Source organism: Diorhabda sublineata, chromosome 9, assembly GCF_026230105.1.
Source record: "Diorhabda sublineata isolate icDioSubl1.1 chromosome 9, icDioSubl1.1, whole genome shotgun sequence".
Lineage (NCBI taxonomy): Eukaryota > Metazoa > Arthropoda > Insecta > Coleoptera > Chrysomelidae > Diorhabda > Diorhabda sublineata.
Genome location: NC_079482.1, coordinates 17,928,547 through 17,952,954, shown reverse-complemented (window position 1 = coordinate 17,952,954; position 24,408 = coordinate 17,928,547). Strand labels below are relative to the sequence as shown.

Sequence of the window (24,408 nt, the reverse complement as noted above, 5' to 3'; positions counted from 1 at the left end):
TTATTATACATCTTAAATCTATCTTTGTTTACTTTGTGTTAAAGAATGCAAAATATAAGCATGCCAATTGTCAAATGTGTCAATTTTTATGATGTAGCGTCACCTAGAGTACATTTTAAAAGCTTTAGACCGGAAAACGGATGCAAATTCTGAACATCGAAGAAGGTTTCCTAGCTAGATTTCCTTTGTTTTGTACAGAATATGGCTGCCATATTTAGTTTAGATGTCTCTTTTGAAAAGTGTTATAGAATTTGTCCTAAATATGCGGTAATAATTTAGCAAAACATTGCTTGATCGGTGAAAATAAACCATAAAATGTGTTAAAGTTATAGAAAAGTTCATCGAGAGCATCGCAGTGTTGATTTTAGTAAAAAATGTTTCTGTTTACATCGGTTGTTGAAAACTTAAATTTCTTTTTAAGCATTCCCAGGTGAGTTTTCTATTCTTTTTTAAGTTTCGATGTTTTTTGAGGTCATTTTGGTTAGCATAATGAAATTATTTCCAATTCATTCCTAATATGTATTTTGCCGGGTAGCTATATATTTCTCTTAAAATCTCAGATCATTATAATTACTCACAAAACTCAATTTTAAAACAAAATTATTCTAATAGAAATGTTTGTGCATGAAAACATAATTTTTTTATTTTGACGTAAATACGCTGTATAAATATGGACACAGTTGCAATGAGCTCGTATCACAGTTTTCATTTCTTATAAGAAAGTTATAGGCTATGCGTGGGGATTTACAATTATTAATAACAAATAAAACTATAAAAAATATTGGATGATATACAAATACATAAGAAAACTGCTTTAATAATTATCAATATTGAAACTGTTACAAAGATGTCAATATTTTCCTTGATTAAAATACTAAGTGTACTCTTTGTAAAAACTTCATAAAATTATTTGATGTTTTGCAGTGATACTATGAATGGGAATACGTGAATGTTATTCTACTAGCAAAATAAATAGATCTTTTCGATAAGTCTGTCATTTAGTCGAAGTTATGTAATTTGTTTTTCTTTGCGCAGTACCTGTCTATTTGCATAAACTAATTAAGATATGAACTATTATTGACCCCATATTTACATATAAAATAGTATATTTAGTGCATCGCGCCTACGCAATATCAATCAAGTTAGAAAAAAAACTTTCGTAAAAGATATAAGCAGCAAGTTTAAAATATTTCCTGTGTTTTGTGTTCTCCTTTTTCGGGCCCCACACGTACATATCAGACGTGAAATTAACGCATGCGCGACCTCGGGAATTGACGCCGTCGCTTTCAACCATTCATCTAAATTTGTAATAATTTTGTCTGCATTGCTATCTTATTAATTTAAACATAAATATTTTGTAAATGTTAAGGATATTTTACTTTCAATTTACAAAAAACTAATTGTATTAAACAGATAAATAAAACTTAGGATAATGTCCCATACATGTTTGACAAGGCAGTTGTCAGTATTGTTTATCAATACATTTCGTATTTATATGTCAATTTTATATGCAAAAAATGTTTTAATTACTTTTTTTATAAACTTGAGTAGTGGATTTTTCTTATAGCATCAACTAAATTCCCTTTTGCATTATAGAAAATTCAATACTGCTGTAAACTATTTGGCCACCAAAGCTTATAAACTTGATAGTAATTTTTTTTGATTTTTATACTTACCAGCAATAGTGCTCTTTAATTTAAAAAAAATGCAGGTGTGGTTTTCCTAACATCTTCACAAAGTTTCCCAATGCCTTGTTGTAAGACAGCACACACCAGGAGTCTTATGTGGTAGTTTTAAGATAGTTGTATGTTCTTTAAAATCTGTCAAGTGAATTTTTTTTTGACTGTATTATCATGATCTGCTTCAGTAATACCTCACCATTAATATGATCAGCAATAATGTATTCAACGTATTCCAAACTAATAATGAACTAACTTATTTTTGTGAAATTACAATGTTCAGTTACCATTTCACAACTCATTCCAGGAGCTTTATTTATAAATCAATTTATATTTTATTCTATTTTGTATTGTAATAATAATTGTAGTACAAAATTGGGTATCTATTATATTTTGCCATGCTGTATCTTGCAATTCAAAAATACATCTTGTCTTTTGTAAAATAAATAAACTAAATCTTTATTTGCTCATACATATTATCTGGATTATTTAATTTGAACTCAGTATACTTCTTGTTTACAATTTTGCATGAGCTTGTTTATCAAGTTAAAAATAGGTTAGGATAAAGTTGACAGTTCTATTTTTATTTGAATCTCTCAAGCAATAGGAATATATAAGATTGGTGTGTTTTAAAATATTATATATATATATATATATATATATATATATATATATATATATATATATATATATATATATATTCATATTGCTATATATATTATTTTTTATTATTGTAAGCAATTGTAATTATGATTATTGTAATTATACAGCAGATTTATATTACATAGAGTACTAGACTCTTGTAAGTTTACAGAAAATGCCTTCACTTTTTTACAGATAACAATTAATTTAGTCTATTTGTAATTTTATTATACATGAAATTACTCCTTAAAACCTAACTGCATTATAAATTGCATTTTGTTAAGTTTGTAATCTTAATATTTAAATAAGAGAAAAAATACAAATATACTTAGTTGGGAAATGAATATTTTTAGATATAATGTCAATATCTTCAAATTGTTAATAGGCCAATTAAATGTATTAAGGGTACCATTATACAATATAAATTATATAGCTCTGTTTGCAAGAAAGTTTTTAAATAACACTATTTTACACCAAGACCTTTTGTTCTAGGAAACGGTAACCTGGATATCAACAATTCATTAAACAAGGGTGGTGGTGGGGATGCCACTCATTATAAAGTAAATTCAGTGGTTACTGAAGATAAGAAAGATGATTCAAATGCTGGTCCTCCTAGGATGACAAGTGTTTGTTTTGAATCATCAAATGTACTCACCAATCAGGTGAGTGCATCTTCAGAGACTTCAGTAGAAGACAATGTGAATCAGTCTATTACTAGTGTTACAAGTCAACCAACAATTGTTACAAATATTGTACAGTCTGTTGTACCTAACCCAGTTCAAACTATTAGTGAAAAAATAGAGCAGCCTTCACTTCCTGCAAAGAGTATAGCTAAATTAGTAGTTACAAATGCAATGCCCAGCACTGGTTCTGTACTACAAAAAGTTGTTAATCCTCCCTTAATAACAGTTTTGAATCCTTCTGGACCATTAACGGTAGTGAAGACATTGTGTGTTACATCTGGGGTGTCTAGTGCTCCACAGTTTACTTTGGTTAATTCTGCTCCTTTAAATGTTACAAATACAATTGGAAAATCAGCTACTATCACACTTCTCAATGCGCCATTGACAGTTGTCAAAGCTATGACCACACCTCAAACTACAGAAAAGAATATTTCAGAAGGGACAAACCCTACTAATACTTCAAATAATGCATCTTCTACTCCTACAGTTATTGAAAACAGAGCACATAATGTTTTTGTCAAAAATACTTGCCCAGATTCAACAGTTATGGATATTCCACAAAGCCATAAATTATTGACAACTAATTCTTTTCCACAATCAAATGTAAGTGTGTTAAATCTTCTATTGTTTTGTAAATTTCAATATATTTTTAATTATTTATATGTTTTATAATTCTCATTTATTAATTTTTTAGATTGTAGCTAATTCTGGGAGTAAAACATTAAATGGACAGAGAAACAAATTGAAGATTGTAAGCAATGTAGTTGTTCCAGGAACCTCACAGACAAATAATGTTCTAGTAAACAAATCAAATCAACAACGTTATATACCTAGACAAAAAGTTATAGGTCCAAATGGTGCAACTACAAAATATTTGAATAAATCATCTTCAAGTAATTTTGTAAAACCCAATGTAAATGCTCCTATAAAATTGTTGCCGGATAAATCACCCACCAGACTAGCATATCCTACACATAAAAGTCAAATCAAAACGATCCCCCCTGTGAATAATTATATGCAAAAACAACAGTCCAATTTGAAAATTTCTCCACAAAATAAAACTATTCCTGGTCAAGTAACTAGAACTGGTTCTGGTTTAAGGACCATTCCACCTCAAAAGACACATAAAATACCTAACAAACCAAATTATATTGGTAAACATGCAGTACAAGCTCAGAAAATGAGACAAACTCATGGTAAAGTTAAAGGGATTAAAGTTTCATCTAATGTTCCATATAATGTTCATGTGCCACCAATGCCAGAAAAACATTTAAGTGAATTAACTTTTAATCAGGCATTGACTGCACAAATTCTTGAGACTTTGAGTAATTCTAGTACATCCGGGCAAAATAGGTATGACATGATGCCTTCAAGATATGATAATGCATTTACCTGTCCAGACATTAAAGCAACCAGGTAAGTTAACTTTATATTGCAATGACAAATATTATGTCCAATATATATATATATATATATATATATATATATATATATATATATATATATATATATATATATATATATATATATATATATATATATATATATATATATATATATATATATATATATACATGCAAACAACAGATTTTATTTTTCAGTGAACCTTGCAAACCTGTAGAAGAAACAAGTAAATCTGGATTGGATGCATTGTCATTAATATGTCAAGCAGTATTATTAGATCACAACTATAATGCAACTTTACCACCTGATTCTCCAACTAGACCATCAGCGGCAGTAAATATATCATCCCAAGTTAATGGTATATCTTCCCCTTTGTACTCTCCAGGTTCTTCAAAAAGTAAGTTCAGATCAATAAAAGTGGTTTTTTCAGAATTCACATTGAATTTATTTTAGGACGATTACCTTCATCTAGTACTGTTACATCTCCACCACCAACTGCAAGTATGTCTAATATTACCATGGCATCAGTTACTAATTCTTTAATGCCCATTAGAGATGATGATGCCGGTTCAGATATATCTGATGAGTCTGAACGAAAAAATGACACTGAAGGAGAAGAAACAGATACTGCACCTGAAGCAGAAGCTGTTACCAATGAAAATTTTGAAGGATATGGGGATTATGTCACTAGATGTATATGGTAAATTATTTTTTTTTTATTTTTTCCATATACATTTCTATCCACTAACTACTTATTCAAAATATCCAAAAGTATTTTTAACTTCAGTGATGTAAATTGTAGTAAAGATGGACTTCTAGACGCATTGTTTGCAATTTTTGGATAAATTTTGATCAGTCTTTTGGCTATATATATATATATTCAGTTTAAACCTTAAAATCTTCATATGTATTTTATTATTTTGTGTCAAAACCATCATTATTTGTGCTTTGGTAGAATAATTTAATACAATCCAAAACTTAGTCAAACTGCTTATTATGAAGTGTATTATTATGTGATTTAGTATTTCAATTTCTAATTACTTTCAGTGGTTTTATCCACGATGACGGTTATATGGTAGAATGTGATAAATGTAAAGTATGGCAACATGTTCAGTGTGTTGTGAAAAACCGACAGATCCCTGATGAGTATTTATGTGAAGAGTGTGATCCTAGTAAACCAATAGACAGGCAAAAAGCGAGGGTCATTCAACAACAATGGCTACGAGATAGACAGTTAATGGATCCTAAATTGAGAAAGGATACAAAAATTAAGGAAGCATTCAAACCAAAAGAGACCGTGAGTGATTCTGATTCCTCAGATGCAGAACATGGTAATTACATTTTTTTTATATATTAAAATTGAAATAATAATAATGCAAAATGAATTTATTTTCTTAGATGATGTAATAATTTTTAATGAATAAGTATAATTTACTGTCTAATTATACTAAACTGCTGTACAAAAATTAATGAAGCTCAAATTTTCTGGTATCAAAAAGTGTTAATATATTGAAAATTGCTCTTTTGCCTGAAACCAGGGCCGTGGGTGCAAGGGCTGCATGGAACCCAGGCGGCACTAACACGGGGCCTCAAAAGGCAAAATGTCTCTAAAAAAAATAACAGAACCCCATCATGCAAAAAAAAATGTTTTTATTAATTTTCCCAAAAATGATATAAAATATATAAAATCGGCACTGAATTATCCAATTACTCCTATCTCCAATAAGATCTAGACACATTTGCTAGGTAGAGACAATTTTTACTAATCAATAGACTAGAAATTTACCTCATATCTCGCCTCACTAATCAAAGTTCGACTAGGTACGCTAACAGAGCGGCATATTTTGTTCTTACACCCGGGCGGCGGATACCCTAGGCTCGGCCCTGCATAAAACTTGCAGTTTAAATCAACAAACATAACAATTTAAAGTTTAACATCTTCAATTTCATCAGATAATAATGTACAATGTAGATAAGTAGAATTTGTGAAGGAATGGATGAATTTCTTGCTATGCTCTTTGTAATTTAGGAAGAGTCACTACTTGAACATGCATACTATAAAAAAACTTGATAAAGTAAAAATTCAATATATAGTACAGATGAAACCTCGCTGAATGAAACAGTTATTTTTAGTATGAATGCAATCTTTATGAGCTTCCCTAACTTTTGTGGAACAGTTTGTACAATGTATTATCAATGATAACAATTTTTTTTCAGTTCCCAGTAATTTTCCTCCTAAAAGTCGAGTGTTGGCTAATAGAAGAAAACTTGAAAATCATCCAAAACAGTCTGCTGCTCGACAACGAAGGGAAGTTGGTAAAGAATTAGGACAAAAAAGGCAAAAACGAAAAGAAAGGAAAATTGTTAGAAAAAAGGTAAATAGATTATTAATTTTTAACAGTTATAATGTCATTGTTATAACTAAATGTTTGTGTCTATTAACGCTTTTTATGTGCGTCTCGTCTCTTCCAACTAGAATAAGTATGATACCTCTTGAGAAGTTCAATTGAAATATGTATTACAAAATTAGAGACAGATTGTATATTATCAACTTTTTAGTTTTAGAATGAAATGGTTCAAAGCCAATATTTATTCAACAGATGATATCTTTAATTTATCTATAGACTCAGTTTTAGTAACTTTTTTTACTCACTAAAAATTAATAGCTCATTTTGTTGCTGTTTTCAGGGGAGAAAATAATTACATTGTGATGGACAGGCAAATAAAGTTGTTACTCTTATACATATAATAAATACATGTTCTTTTTATGGGAGGTGGAGAGGGTGTAATTTTGTGATCTAACATAAACAACTCTGTCGCAAAATATAACAAACTTGAGTATTGCTCTACAATCTACATTAAAATAGTTTCTCAATTTCAGGATCAGATATAATTGAATAATTTTTCTGCTAGTGCAACAAAATTTGCTGTGACTGTAGAGATTATTTGTCCTCTTTTTCCATTTACTATATATCTGTCTGGTTATTCAGATTTGAATAAGAAATTACTTAGCTGCAACTAGAAAATATGTACTCCATAAAATACATTAATTACTATCTGAATAAATTATTTTCAATTTTCCAGCCAAAGCCACCGGTCAAAAATCACAGTGATGATGAAAATCAAGATAGCTGGGTAGCACATTTGCCACAACTGAGGCAGTGGATCGAAAAATATGAAGAAGCTGTGACCAATCATTATTCACCTGAATTGAGGGCTCGAATTTCCAGCATTAGAGTGAATGGTATTCACTCTGATTCAAATATTCAATTTGACTCGACGGTACACAAATGTAGGGTACACACACAACCTCTCACTGAAATAAAATATTTAGTTGCTACGGTAAATTTAGCCCCAAATACGCCGGTCGTTGAATTACGGGGTAAATACATGTTATCGACACAACACCGAAACTCTGGTGGTTCTTTAACTACGAGACAGCACTCGCAGAGACCCGGACCTTTTCTGTTTTTTTATCGGTTGCACAAGGACAATACTGAGGTATGTGTTGATACAAGGACGTATGGCAATAGCGCTCGGTTTATTAGGCGTTCTTGCAAACCAAATGCTGAGTTACGGCATTGTATCGAAAAAGGTGTTTTACATATATACGTAGTGTCTACGATGTCTGTCGATAAAAACTGTGAGTTGACAATCAAACATGAATCTCATGATTTGGCAGCAGTGGGGACAACAAGTATTGCTTGTGCTTGTGGAAATCCACTAGAATGTTCTGTTAATAACTCATCTGTAAAGAAGAATGGAGAAACTCAAGAAGTGTAAGTAAAAGTTTCTTGATTATAAATTTGTTTCTACTATCTATAATTTCTTTTTATGTTAATGCTATTTAATAATTGATAGTGTCAACATATCAAATATTAATAAACTACCACTTTTTTATCTTTGATATTTTTATAAAACTATGCTATCCCATTTGTGTTTTTATGGCGTTTATTTACAGAAATCAAGATATATTGAAATACTAATTATAATTTTGACGTTTTTCCAAATTTCCTCTACTATGTTAACTCTTCTGTTATATGCTGCTTTTATGGAGGCTTCTAACACTCGTACATTTTTTAGAACAGTTCCAGAACATTTTAGAACAATCCAAAATGCTCAGATTTTCTTCTCCAGGCTTGCATGTACTGTAACTTCAATTCACTACTGAACGGGACTTTGCAGTTGTCTGAACTGAAAACTTCTTTAGGCACATTTTGAACTCTGGCCTCCAACTTTCTCTTCTTTTCTGAGCTCTGCTAATAACAAGTCACTCGATTTCTTGACTAGCATACTTTCTTCTTGAAAATAACGCCACATTGGGGGGTTATAAATCTAATTAAGAGAGAAACATTTTGTTTATGGAAACATTTTTATATATTTTAGTCCTGTACGAAAAAGAAGGGGACGAAGAATTGTTTCTGCCAGTCTTCCAGAACCTGATCCACCTAAACCTTTGAAGGAAGAACCACCTCCAATTGCGTCTCCGCCGCCAGCACCACTTTCACCTGTCAAACAGGAAAAACGAGAAGTCAAAGAAGAAGCCCCTGAAGTTAAGATCGAAGTAGAAGTAAGACATACACTTATTTTAATCTTATTATAATTTCGTATGTCAGGCTTTAAATTGTATGTGACTATTACTTTTTAGGAACTGCCAGTTGTAAAAGATGAACCAAAGGTTGAAGTTAAAGTTGAGGTGGAAGTAAAAGAACATTTTGATAAGAAGGATGTGATCATTGAAGAGGAATCAGAGGATCCTGAAGGTATGGAAAAAACACAAGAAGAAGAGATTAAGAGTTCTTCGCCCACACCTGTATCAACCAGAAGGTCGTCTCATAAATCTGACAAAGAGGAAGACAAATGCTCCTCTCCAAAAGAAGATAAAAAAGAAAAATGCAAAAAATTGAGTAGGGAAGAGCGTAAGTTGGAAGCTATCTTGAAGGCAATAGAAAAGGTTTGTATGTTACATAGTTTGGATGAATCATATGTTGAGAGTATATTACTCAACAGATCCTGTACCATGCAATCACTTTATTTTTTCACATATTATTTGAATAATATTCTAATAATTGTTCAAATAGATGGAAAAAGCAGAGTCCAGGAAACAAGAACATCAGGCAAAACAAGCTCATCGACGAGAATCAGAACCCAATCCAGAAAAAAAGGAAGAAGAAAAGCAAGAACCAAAACTGAAAAGGCGAAGAAGGAAAGGACGAGCTAGAACAATTAGTCAGTCAGCATCTAGAAGAAATAGGCTAAATTCAACTGACTCTTATATGACGACTTCGGGGGATGAAAACCTGTTATCACCCACAGATGGTCAACCACCAGTTAAACCAATTTCTAAAGATAGTGAAGGAACAGATAATAGAGCAGTTGGACTTTTGCTAGCTCTATCTAATGGAGATAATGACAACAAAGAACAAAAATCTCCAGCAAGAGATATTGATTCAAATTCAAATTCCATGCATTCTTCCCCAGAAACTCCACTATCATCAGCTTGTCTGTTGGTTCAAGCAGCAGTAGAACCATTGGAACAAGGTTTCAAATTTCCTAAGACTAAGAAGGGCTTGATGAATGAATGGTTTGTAATTTTTATCTAATTTTATATGCTATCTTAATAATAACTTTATATTTTTAAGGTTGAACAAAGTTCCCGAGCCAGTTCAGACTGCTAGTGCCATTTCTCCAACATCCCTGGCATCCCAAGCAAATAGTATAGATGTTGAATCTGCAAGTGGCGTCTATGGAACATCAAAAAATTTGATATCTTTTTGTGATAACAATATACAACCACGAGGTAGTGCAAAGAAACGATGGCTAAGGCAAGCCATTAGTGAAGACCATTCTTGTGATAACGCATCAGGTAGACCAGGTACTATATTTATTATTTGATATCTTAGTATTGCTGTTAGAACTATAGTTATTGAGTAAATAAATCGATCAATTTATCCTTTAGATTCCCCTCCAATCAGTGATATGGTAGCTCCTCCCAAAAAAAGAAGATTACCACGGGAATCGATATCAACAGACAATTCGCCTCCTACTACACCTACAGGATCTGCGCCAGTTTCTATTAGTGTAAGTTTTTTATTTATTCACATTTAATAGTTTATCATTATCATCTAAATCTTAATTCTTACATATATATTTTCTTTATGTAAATGTATTGCTGCCACGTTTTGTGTTTTATTCCTTATTTTTTAAGATGCCTTTGTTTCTTTTTTGTGCACAAATTCTCCATCACACATTATTCTCACATTTACACATCAGTCTCATCAAAGTAAATTTCTTTGGTATTGCAATTCAAATTATAGTATCAATAGTTGGTCTAACGGGATTTGCCTTTGCCTTCTTAATTACACAATTAAGTATAATATAGTGTCCTTGAGTGTTCTAAAATATTTTGGAATTATTGTGAAGAACTTACAAGATGGGCTCTGTAAAAGAAACATACAATGGGGAAAAGATGTAATTGTTGATTTCTGTAAATTCTTCTTCTCTTTTCCTTTTACAATTTCTAGTGTTGGTTAAGGATTCTACTTCCTCTTACACCGATTTCTTCCCTCCATTTCTTTCTTTATGATGGTGTTTCCTTCCACTTCATATCATCAGATTCTTTAAATTGCAAGTAAGCGATTTTGCTATAGTTGGAAAAGTTCACCAGTTTTAATTATTAAATTGCAAACAGAATTTCTTGAAAGACCTTAAAAATTTACACCTATCTTAGCAGTATAGAGTAATTGAGATGTGGAAAAGTTGTTCAGCTTTGGTCACCTAGCACTTGGCCAGTACAATCACCGTATTCGCATGATGTATTTCTGATTTTCATTTCTAGCTCCTATCTCTTCAAGACTTCAATGCTTTAAAAAAATTTTTATTCTACAAAGTTTATATCAGTATATTAAGTTAAATACTATTGAACGGCTTTAGATTAGAATCAAATGTACAAATACAAAAAATCTTTGAATGGAAATACATTCTTTCGAATTTTACTAAGTTTGAATCGTGATAATTGAAAGTAGATATATGAATATCTTAAAATATAGACCACAAATAATCAGTCAGCTTTATTTTGATCAAAATGGAATATTTTCAGTTATTGATTTCAATGCATTTAACACTCAAATATATATATATATATATATATATATATATATATATATATATATATATATATATTTAAAAAAGGGTTTATATATTATATAATTATATTAATTTTTTATCCAAGAATTTTTAAACTAGAAAAAAATTTATCTGCTGAAGGTAGTAGTATTGAAAAGAATTTATAAACTTGTTGCCTACTATGCATTGCTTCTATAAATTCTCTCTTGGTTTGATAAATGGTTTGAGTTGGAAATGGATAAGTCGAACAAGTGATTGATATATTCTGTACAGTCCAGGAAGACTGTGTAACAAGGCTGTATAGTCCATTCATCTATTCACTTGGCTTCTGCACGCAGCTATTGAAGATTCTGGGTGCCCTCAGAGATCTTAACTGTTATGTGTTTGAACATTGTGGAGTATATGATTGGCTATAAAGGCAGTGCACAGCAGAAGAGAAGTCAAAATTCATAGATGAGAATTTAGAATAAAGTTCAAAAGATTTAAGTAGATAGTTATAAAGCTCGATTCTGAGTTATAATAAATGATGACACGATCCGCCCAAGAGCTTTGCAATATGTTATGTGATGATATGGAAGGAGATATAAGCAGGCAGTAAGATAAAAAAATCAAAATTATATACGAATAGATGGTATAAATAAATTAGTAGCATGAAGAAAAAGAATTCATAATTGAGCTGCTGAAATTGTAATAGGAAAGACGACTTATAAAGTCAAGGGCTCACCCTGAATTATTATTCGGTTCATTTACAGTAACTGTTTAAAGATAATTTCAAACATCTACATTAAAATAGTTTATTAAAAATTTTAAATATGGAAATAAAATCTGTAAAATGAACTTCACTTTTAAATGTTCTTTTTAGAATATGGATAAAGAAGTGAAAACTCCAGAAGGTTGTGTAGAAATCGTTTACACTGGAGTAGATAGTGATAGTCCAACTCAAGCAATGGAATCGGATGCTGTATTAAAAGAACGGGCAGCTGTAATGAAACAAGAATTTAGTAAACCTCTATTTTCTACTTCATTAGATCTTCCAAGATCGGAATTTGGATCGTTGAGTTCCTTGGATCCAAGGTTGTCTCGTGAGAATCGATTTCTACCCAACACTGATCTCGTAGGTACTGTTGAAAAAACTTTGAGTATACTTGGATTAGAAAACACAGAAAAGTGTAGACCAGATCCAGTGTTACCCAAACGAAAGGTGAAGGTAAGTCAATGAAATACAGTGTACCAGCTAAAAATTGATTGTCAAAATCATCATATGTCATAATTAGTTGAATGTGAATAATTTTTTGTTGAAATACAAATCAAATATTGTAAAAGAAAATAAGAATCCTTAACACTTTCTAAATTTATCTCTTAAAAATATAATACAATACAATAAAGTGTAATTTCACTTATCTGGACATAAATGACTGTTTTGAGAAATCATAATACAACAGATTATTTGAAGCTGGTTGTCATATTATCACATTTATAACTTGTTTTCGTTATATATTTGAATGTATAAGTTCTTCTTCATTAATGCCTGGGAAACCTTTTTCAATCAGTTTTCAGTTAGATTCCTATAACATCAAACTACTTTATCTTTTTTCCTGTATAGTCAAACTCACTTTGAAAAGCTGTCCAAATCTTATTTGTTCATATTTTAATATAATAATATAATTTTAATAATAACTGAAAGAATATGATACACATTCTGTCATATTCAGACAAATTTAAATTTTTTTTCTTGTGCTTCTCATCAGAGCTGTTTAACATTGCTTTGCAGTTCCTCAGTTCTATGAATTTCAGTATTGGTACTGGTTTCAAGGTTAGATGTAATATCCTCGCTATTAGTTTCTTGTTATCATTTTTGAAGTATGCTTTGATGGTGAGGTAATCCCATAGTGAGAAGATGTAGCTTGAATCTGCTCAGAGCTATATATTGACTGGATCTAGCGATATAAAACTTTTTGGATAGATGCTTCCCATAAAAATACTACTCAAGCGTTTATTTTTTGATTTTCTCTTTTTTACAAATTTCTTCCTATGTAGCTTTGTAGATAGCTTATTAGTGTTTGCTTTGAGAATCCACTATGTTTGTACAAGGAATGTTTTTTTATGAAGTAAAGTTTTTCAGGTTGTAATGATATGTAATAAACTCAATAAACTTTTTTTAGCTCTCCATTACAGAATATAGACAAAGAAAAAAATTGAATGTCGAAGAGAAATCTGAAGAGCAGGAGGTAGTTAGTACTGAAGAAAACAATTCTTCGGAATCATTTAAAGTCGTTCCAAGACTAAGATCTGCTAGTGCAAGCAGTAGTACTTCTCTGACTTCAAGTGATGATGATATATCAACTTCAGATATTGTTGTTAAAGGTGAGAATAAAAGTTCTATTGTGAAATTTTTATTTCATTAAATTTGTTGTTCTAGCTCCAGTGTTTAATTCTGAACCGACTGAACTTGAACTTCAGAGAGAAACTTCCAGTTTGAGATTGAAAAAAGCGTTCGGATTGTCCGTCGACTTAGAACCACCTCCCAGTAAGTAATTATTGATTGTTTATTTTCTCATTGTAAATTAACACAAGGAGTACTCTATAATTAACTAGATACTTTACTGCTTTGTTTGTTGATGATTAATTTTGGATTATGTACAAAATGATGAATTATGATGAATTATACAATACTCCTTAAAAATAGAGAAAATAAGTGAAAATTGAGTGTATTATAGAAGTGCTTCAGTTTGAAATTGCACATTGATGAACTGAATTTTCAATTTTCATTTTCTGCTTTTCAATTTATTAGGCCAACTTATTCCTTTGTGCTTTCCCTTGGATTCTAATACATGTTTCAATAGTCTATTTTGTGGCATCCTTTGTATGTATGTATTCAGTATGTATTTTTTTTATTATTAATCGATTATCTGTCTGATTTATTAATTTCATTACCATATGCATACCTTATTTATAATGGGACATCTGGGTAGTTGCTAAATAAGTAATATCTGTACTGATTTGATACCACTGACTGTAGTCTCGGTCCAGATGATGCCCAGCAAATGTTATTGTGCTATTCACCACCCAAAATATTGGAGAAACGATGTAAACGTAACAAACCTTTATCTTAGCGCCTCAAGTCGCCAAAAGTTGGTCCTGATTTGCGTCAGTTACACGTCCAAGGTACGGATCCGATTTTCTTTTCATAAACCCTTCTCGAATCAGCACAATAGCTGCAAGACATTCTTTTATGGTTTTGGAGAACATTTGGAGTTCATTTTAAATTTCAATCAAGCTAGGTCATTTATTTTAAAATGAACTTATTTTGTACATTTAGCTCAATTTTATCAATATATATCAGTAATGAGTATTGATATTGATTGATATTGATACTGATTATAAAAATTCATTTTAATTACTGAATCAAAATTAATTTTATAAATATAGAGCAAATATGCTACCACAACTTATTTCATAGATTTTTTAATAATACATTTATTTTCTTTATTTGTGAAAAACACCATAACAGAATATTTTTTTCCTAGCTAATAAACAAGCTGAATATAAAAAAGATATTCTTCATATGTGTGATAATACAATTTTTAATGCAGCTTTGAACCTTAAAGCCATACTGAATTTGGACTTGGAACCAAAAGTGAAACCAATACATAATCAACAAATTCCTTTAGAAGAAAGTTCAGAGGTGACAGTTGAAACTGTAGTATCAGATGTAAAAGTTCCTATTTCACCAGATATACCAGCACTTCCTGAAAGTCCGATTCCAATAGCAAATCCTCCAGCTCCTGATGTTTCTTCTAATACAGAAGAATTAATGGAAACGGACGAAATTTCTGTAACTGATCCTGAACCTTTAAGTACAACAGATGAAAAGGAAAGTGATAGTAAAGAAACAGCTCCCCTGAATATGTTTTATACGCCCGATGAAGAAGATATAGTGGAAACCAGTGCAAAGGAAGAACCTTTAGTGACTTTTGAAGAAACTGAAAGTGTCAGTTATGTTCCTCCTTTTAATAACCCAGTGTATCCAAATAGTAGTTTTGCCACATTCTCTTCATCAATTGGTAAGTAAAATATGTAATTTTTTCATTTTCATTTCATTATTTTTCAGTAACTAAAACTAGAGCTTCAGAGCTCTAATAACTAAGAACAAGTTCCTCTTTTACCATATCGTAGGTCTATTGGCCAATTTGTTTATGTCCGAGGATACATTGGACGTACTTAGAACACGTTCGGAATTTAAAATCTGTGCTCCACGAACATGTTCAGGATATCTACCGCGAACAAAGCTATTATCAACTGTGACCAATGACTTCTCTGACATGTTTGGGATTATTATGGGAATGTTTCTAAAATTTGAGCAATTAATTTAATTTTGGACTTTGTAGAGAGTTATTTGATTATTGTTTCTTTTCTTTATTATACAATATGATTCAAAAAGAAACAGACGCTTCGGCTTGTACCAAATACACATTATTGCTAGGATCCTGGATGACTGTCTTACAGATAGACATATTTATAATTTTAAGGGTACAGGGAAATAGAGCTAGATAAAAACTATCAGAAATATGGCATGTGATGTGAAAGAAGCATAAATAGCTCAGAACGTTTCTGAAGTATAGGAAAATGTTCCAATAAAAAAAATTTCGTAATGAGAAAACCCAAAGGAAAATAATCCTAGGCTAAATGACTTCAAGTTCCTTTGGAACTTTGCTACCACTAGATCCTAAAAGTATTTGGATCTCAGTAAAACACATCCACATATTCTCACTAGCTTATTTTATGGGCAGTGCCACCTCGGGGATCTGATCTGATGGGGTTAGGTCTTTTAGAAACTGATGAGTGTAGAATCTGTGGGAAAGCGGATAAAATTTTAATTCATCTAGTTGTACAATTGTTATGCAAAAAATCTTGCAGACCCGAAACATGTGGGAAAGATGGTCTAATCTTTTTGAAACCAGTCCAGACACTGAATTTTATTAAAATTCTGAAAATGAAAGCCAGCTGTAGATAATTCAAAGCATTTTTAGGGAGATAAATTTTGAATTTGCAGTGTATAATAAATAGATGATAGCTATGTATCATATTGTTTATAAAATAAACCACATTTTGATTAATGTTCAGATTTTTATAAGAGATAATTTATTTTTAGATGATGATGCTCGATATGAAGGAAGAAATCCATCGCCACCTCCAAATTTAGATGAATTGGCCCAATCGTGAAAATTTAAGTAATAAATTGTAGTGTGCAATTTTCAAATATACATTGTTTGTATTTATTTTAAGTAAGCTAGTGTATAAAACATGTTTATTTTTTTTTGGAAATATATTTTTTTCGGTGCATATTGCCCCAATTTTCTACAACTTGATTATAAGTTATTTTTATTTTTTACTAATTTGTAAAGTTTATTGTTGATTTAGTTTTTTTACAACTGGATTTGTAAAGTTTATGTGACATTTTGTAGATATAGCAAAGCAAAAGTTATGTACACTTTGTATATAAATATTTTTATCAGATAGCAAAAATTAGAAAATCGTTGATTTTTGAATGCATACTGTATGCAACATTGATTTACATGCGCTCACAGAAATCTCACTGTATATATTATATTAAAGAAAGTTTTGATCAACTCAATACTCGAAAAAATGTAAATCAATGATGCAAAATTTGTAAAAGTACAAAATTATTTAGGTCGCGATCTCCAATTTTAAAATTAAGAGTTTTTTATTATTTTTATAGAATAAAACCATCGATTGGGTTATTAGGTTAATAGTGATGTTATACTGTAGCTGTTCATTATATATATATATGTAAGTTTCCTCTTAGAAGTTTATGCATTTTTGTTCAATTCAGGCAACAGGAACAATTATTCATCATTTAAAAATAAATTGTTCATATAAGTTGTCATATTAGACTCAGTCCTTCTACCATTTTTTTTGTGATCTAAATAATTATGAGTGTTTTAAGTGGCGAACAAACACCTTTACCAAATACCGAATGCAACTTTATACAAAAAAATTAAAAATTTATCAACACTAGTCATTCTTGAAAAATTTAATTTTTCATGGCCATTAGATGGTGCTAAACTGATATTTAACAATTAAAAATGTATTATGTATTTAGAAAATGTTGAAAGATGATTTTAATAAATGTTATTGGAAGTATAAGAGAGAGATATATTTGAAATATTAATCAACATTAAACAAATCATTTAAATGTCAAATACTTCACAGATTTCTACATTTCGTTGTATACAATCATATTCATTGTTCTTTAACCCATTTTACTTCTGAAGACAGAAAAGAGAATGTGCCATTTACACCAAGAGGCATACAGGAATTGTTTAAACGGTAGTTTGCACCAGCATTGTCAATAAAATTCAGAATTCAGCATCACTAGTTTTTTACATAAACACAGTTCTTTTTCTATAGAAATTTTTTAGAAAAATAATTACGCCTCTCATTGAAGATGTCTTGAGTGATTTCTCAATCATTTTTCCTATCGATTAATTATTTTTTATTAAATAAGAATGGGCGAGAAGGGTTGTGGAAGAAGGGCCGAATCGTTGGGGTAACTTTCTTGACTACTACTAGAAAATTGTGGTTATTAAAGAACGCGAGAACTTTGAGAAAATAAAAAGTAGAAAGTATTGGAATGTAATAAATAAGTTGGAATTTTTGGAACCGTTGGTGATATTCATACTGAACTATTTACACTACCATTACACCAACACTCACAATTACACTGTCTCACGCGCGTTTCGGGAACCAAGTTAAACTGTTAACCTTCAGTCTCTGAAGACAATAACTTGGTTATATAAACGCGCCTCAGACAGTGTACTGTGGTGTAGTGGTAGTGTTAACAGTAAACAGTTGAAAATATTGCACGTATCGGTTTAGAAGTTATTTCCAATATGTAGTTTAAAATGATCTTCCTGTTGCTTGGAATATTTACACAGATACTCTGTGGCTATAAAGCAGCAGTAGTTAAAGATTGCATTTCTATTTGTATGTAACAATACAAACTAGTAATACAATTAAGAAAGGTAGTTTTTAGTTACTCTTAATTGGTATATGGTGGAGTTGTATTTGGAACTCAATACTAATCTCTTTTCTAAGTTCTTATACTTTATTGAAATAGTTTTTTTTCGATCTGATGTTTTTATATCATAGTAAAATTTATAAAAATTCGTTATTGTATATACTATTGTTATTTATTCAAATTAGGTGCTTAATAAAGTGCCATATTTGTAGTAATAATTATTGCTAGAAATTAAGTTGGACATATTTTGGATTGTAAAATTTCTAAATAAAATATTTCATGTATCAAGTACAACAAATATGAAAGAATATCAATGACTCAAAGTTTCTCAATACAGTTAAATAAACCAGTTTTTTTTGATATCTGAATAATAGAATCAAAAGTTAGATAGTTGGCAGAAAGTTGGCATTTATTATATAAGTAAGAAATAAAGAATCTGTGGATATACATAAATAAAATTTCTTCTAATAGAGTGTTGGTTTGAAAAATACTTGTTAAAAATCGTCAACCTTTTTTTAGTAGGCTAAGATCTAGTTGCTGATAGAATTTATTTTATTCAAATAAATATCAATTGAAACTTATTCTATAGTTAAAAGGTCTTCCATTTCTTAAAGTTGATATTCTGATGTATGTATGTATGTATCGAGAGAATGTGGATAGAGGTTTCGTCTCTGTACAACAAAATCAGCACGTTGCATTATTTGCTAAGTGTATAATCTTGAGATATTTGTTTAGGCAACAGCTTCCCGATAGGACTCCTGTTAGTATTCTTAGGTTGTTCTTACTTAGTTTGATAGTTTCAACAGATCTTCTCTGGTTATAGTTTCCCAGAAGAGTCTTTGCCTGTCTCAGTCCCTATAGGTTGTCTCTATAAATGGTTTTGCTCCTATTTACCTTCTTTTTCAGTGCCTTTTCCATTGTTCTCTAGATGATACCACAGAAGGGTTCGAGTCCCATGAAGGGTTTGGCTGCCCTCGCTCTAGCGAGCTTATCACCTAGTTCATTTCCCTTTGCTCCGGTGTGTTTTGGAATCCATTGTAGGTAACTTTATTTTTCTTGTCTAGCTCCTTTAATTTTTCTAGGCATTTATTGGAATTTCTGTTCATTTCTTGTATGGTGTCTTGATCAGACAGACAGACCAGACTTACAGTTTATTATTAAGGTAAAATTTTTCTCAAAGCTAAACTTTTTCGATGCAACGTCCTGAGGCATGTCCCAGGGTTGGTCATTATTTTCTTTGATGATCGCGTCTCTGAACATTCTAAACAAGTGATGTTTTGATATTCTGATATGTTTCTATTACAAAGCTGTTTGTCGACTCAAACTATATATTTTCCCATAAAAAAATAGTTATTTCCTCTCACATTTTTACGAGTCGAATTAGTGTTTTATTTAGTTCCATGATTTGGTCTATCCAATTCTTTGTTGGTCTCCCCATTGGTCTTGGTCTTGGTGTTTACAGCTTCTATTATTTTTCACGTTAATCTAACTGTATCTTTTAAATATTCATCTTTATCAAAGCACTGATTTTTGTTCTGTTATTTTTCTAACCTTTCCATTCTTTATTTTGTCCCCCTTAGATTTTTCTGCTATTCATTGAGGGTGCTACATTTCATTTTGCTTTAGTGCAAAATAGACTTGTTCATGGGGCGAAATATGAAGTTCATGTTGAAATATGTTTGCCTTATAAAATTTCTAGTCATTTAAGCAGCAGTAGTTAAAAACACATGACTGCCATTACAAAATAATTAATTTCAGTGTTTTAATGTAATAAAAATCCAAAATATGTAGCTCTTCTATTTTTCTTTGTAGATATAGAGAATATTCTTTGTAAATAATAAAAATATAATTGGCGTAATTAAGGTAAAAGAAAAATAGGAATAGCCTTAACGTAATCAGAGATATAGTATAGAGATCCATTAATATAACATGACTCAATAATGTTATGTTGTATTCAATTTGGAACGTATCTTAATTTATTTTTGTGAATTAAGTTGTTATACTTTAATATAATGACAAATTGATATGTTTTAATAATATCTACCAATGTTCCCCATTATAGTCCTATAGAGTAGTGTAAGAAAATAATTTTACCATAAAATACAGAGAATTCGTTGCATACTTAGTCCATTTATATGTTTCGTCATACTTAGCCCATTTATATTTTTCGTCATACTTGAGCTTATAAAGTCTTCATGGGTGTCTTAGAACAAATTTACAAGTATATTTTTTATAAACAAAAAAAAATCAAATCTGACACACTTTTTTAATCTATTTTATACAAAGGAGAGTAAAATTTCAAAATCTGAAGGTAGAAGTATAAAAAAACTTATGTCATGTTGTAAGTTGAGTTCACTATTAATAAGTCAAATTTTTCTAATTTTTGTTCTTTTTTTTTAGCATAGATTAATGACTTCTTCGATTATTGAAGATTCGGTCAACACGTTATCACATATAAAAAGAAATCCACAAAAATATTTTGATTATTTGCATAGCTGTTCCCTATTAGGTTTTAATGTACTGTGTACTATGTTGCGTATCTACAAACATACAAGTTAACTTATCTATTCTTTTAAAATCGTACCTATATTTCTTCAAATTTCTCCAATTTCCTCAAATTTTCTCAATAAATCTATTGGTGGTTGCATTATTCAAATGATCAAAAATGAGATTAATTAATTAATTAATTAATGTAATAATTATTTAGTAAGGTGTTATTGTTATGGTACCTGATAACTCGCTCCCAAGCCCTAACGCCGCTATAACTGTGTATAGGTCTAATCATTCATATTAACTAGGGTTCCACAGCTCAATTTTATTAAGTAAAAGCCATTCCTATTGGTCAACTTTATGCTAAGGTTATACTGTCTGTTGCTTATATTACTTGCAAAGATACTAATAGGAACTTAGTCAAAATATACTGTGCTTCTAAATGCTGAATATCAATTTAAAGAAAATGAATTTGCAACGTATTGAAAATGTTCATAATTTCAAAGGCAGATTGTCGAAATTTCTATCCCCTTGAGGTTCCAAACAAGTTATACACAAAACTCATGCTCAATGTGATTGTAGGGAGTATTTAATCTATGTTTTTAGTACAAGTTATAGATAAACAACATAATTTTACGTCAGTTATTGTATTTAACTGTAGGATCGTTTTTCTAATAAACACAATTGAAATTTACTAACTATAAAATGTTACATACACTCTATTCTTTTTGAATAGAATACCCAACCAGCAACCTACAATATATGAACAGCTCCCTATTTTCTTTTGTACTGGCATACCATGGGTTTTTGTTGCCGGTGGTACTTTTACTAATATAGTTCTAACAAAAATAGGTGTGATATAGTTGATGGTTCCTACCATTTCCCATTGTAATGGAATTTTGGCCCCTCTCTTTCACATTTTGTTTCATTGGCACGAAACATTGTGGCTCGTGATTTGGATTCATTTTTTCTCCAAAAGAAATGAAATTTCCCAAAATATATGTATTGAATATTAATATGTTTCGTCAATGAAATATTAAATTGCACTAGGTTGATAACTATGACACTAAAAAATTTTTTCCAAAAGTTTTGAAAGTGATAAGATCAGATAAGCTAAGCACCGACAGACTAAAACCTAATGACACTGAAAATATAATATATAATTTTTCCTTGAAACATAATTCAAATCAAATCAAGTGATTATATCCATTCAATATTTATCAGGGGTCGAAGGCCAAAGCTGCCTGTTGTTTCAATACCTCGCCTCTATTCTTAATAGCTAGGTATTTATCCTTGTTGTTTTGAAAATAATATATTGAGGGATGGGTTGCTGTATTATATTAATTTTACAACTTTGTTTTAGTCGTTGTTCAATATAGTTTTCCGACAACTTACATGAAATACTCATACAAATTCGTCCGAGTGTAGAAAGTTGGGTGCACTATGGTGGAATATCTAGAGTCTGGTCTAGGTCGTCTGTAAAGTATAGTTTACAAGTTGTGCTGTAACGATAATTCCATCATTCATTCTGTACCAATTACCAATACAAATTATTTTACCTATTGATAACAAATTTGCCTCTTAAGTGTTTGATTTTTTTTAAATATAGGTTAACATAATTGTTTTTTTTTTCAAAATCATATTGGCGTGTAATTAAACATGTCTACTGCTGAGGCATACTATTTTTGAACTATATTAATCTAGTTGATTTGAAAATGAATATAGTAGGAGTCGAAATGCGGCATTTGATGATGCCTTTAAATGAGCGCATTCAACTTTTTTTCATAACACATATTTCTAATTGGAATATTGAAACATATCAATTACATAAAGCAAACATGATACCAATGTATATAACAAATATTGTTATATTTATTTTTCAATAGTGAATATATCTGCTTTATAGTTAAGAGTATTTTATATTTGAATTTTGAGATCTATTTAAGGTTTACTGACTGCTATACATCACTTGTTTTGAGGACTCTATGTATATAGATCAATCTAACATGTAAATAAATATATTTATATATTATATAGATTTGTAAAATTCGTACCTACCTTAAACCAGTGTAAGAAAATATGTTCATAAAACTTTCGATTATTTATTTAGAGCAATCTTCATTTCATGTGATATGAAGATTGAAATATTACTTATAAATCATTTATTTCCGCATCGTGATTGTACAAAATTTTCTTAATAAAAATTCAAAATGATATATAAAAAACAATTTATCTGTATCAGTATTAAAAATATCGATTTGGTGCTGAAATGAATAATTTACAAGTGTTTCTAAATTGTCAATAAAACATCAACGAGTTTATATTAATCATATAAAACTATTTTAATATATAATGTGCTGTAAATAATAAACATTTAATTAATTTGATGTTGGTACACAACGTACAATTATTAAATAAATTATCTAAAAATTAGCCTTCTTTTATTTTATTTACAGACAAAAAGAATTTTAATACTTAGCTTACATGTCTCGAAAACTTTATCATTTCTATTCTGTCTGAAAATGTGCACCGGTAATATTTATCACAGGAGTAGTCTCAATTTGAATATTTTCCAACGATGGGTCCAAATGTGACGATGGAACAGCATTTTTTGTTTCAAATATAAATCATCTTAAAAAATTTAGAATAGCAAATATTTTTTCAGTTTTCTCCACCGTGGCGTTGGCAATAAAACAATGCTTACGACGGTGCCTATTGAATCCAGTTGAAACTGTTGCTATAATGACACTCTAAATCAGTTTTACAAGCTATTGAAGCGTCTCCATTAAATATTTCTAATCATGAACTTATTTTCGAAATAAAAAAATTTATAATATTAATTATAAAACGAATTATTCTCATATGGGTAAAAGTTCATAGCGGCATCTATATTGACCAAAACACATTTATTTTCTTTATTCGCTCTCAAACTCTAGTCTTTTCATTACATATAATAGGACTACTTTTTTGCTTTTTAGTAAATCTAATTTATATTTTGCAATTGTCAATGAATCGCGTTGGGATGTCATTAGTGGGTTTTGATCATTCAGTATCACGAAATAAAGGTTTCACTTGTTCACCATGCATTAGTTTCTTTGTTAGTAGAATCTAAACAAGACATTACAAATGCATTCCATCTATACAGAGTGGTTCTTTGAACACCCGTATTTTTTCCAGTGAATTTATAAACAAATACGAGAACCGTATTTTACACCTAATAGTTTCTAATATAAATTAGGAATCTGATATTTTCTGATAATCATATTTCACCTTCGAAGAAAGTTATGCAAAAAATAAATCCACGGTGTACTTTTTTTTATAAATAGTATTATTTATGGGAAAT

General features: G+C 30.2%; 1 protein-coding gene across 3 annotated transcripts; it reads left to right on the top strand.

The window, feature by feature from the left end:
* The first annotated feature begins 126 nt into the window (after positions 1–126).
* LOC130448542 (uncharacterized) lies at positions 127–23,498 on the top strand. Of its 3 annotated transcripts, none has more exons than XM_056785942.1 (18): positions 127–430; positions 2,814–3,607; positions 3,699–4,420; positions 4,606–4,805; positions 4,862–5,108; positions 5,456–5,739; positions 6,626–6,783; positions 7,493–8,187; positions 8,795–8,978; positions 9,057–9,362; positions 9,490–9,992; positions 10,051–10,283; positions 10,368–10,489; positions 12,396–12,740; positions 13,696–13,897; positions 13,953–14,060; positions 15,127–15,597; positions 16,686–23,498. In XM_056785942.1, exons 2-18 carry the CDS (start codon positions 2,939–2,941, stop codon positions 16,754–16,756), a joined length of 5,520 nt encoding a protein of 1,839 aa, XP_056641920.1. In that variant the 5' UTR covers positions 127–430; positions 2,814–2,938; the 3' UTR covers positions 16,757–23,498. The 3 variants fall into 3 exon arrangements, with proteins under 3 accessions (XP_056641920.1, XP_056641921.1, XP_056641922.1); XM_056785943.1 differs by having other exon boundaries at positions 152–430; positions 15,142–15,597; XM_056785944.1 differs by lacking the exons at positions 15,127–15,597; positions 16,686–23,498 and adding an exon at positions 14,325–15,011 and having other exon boundaries at positions 152–430.
* Positions 23,499–24,408: the final 910 nt, after the last annotated feature.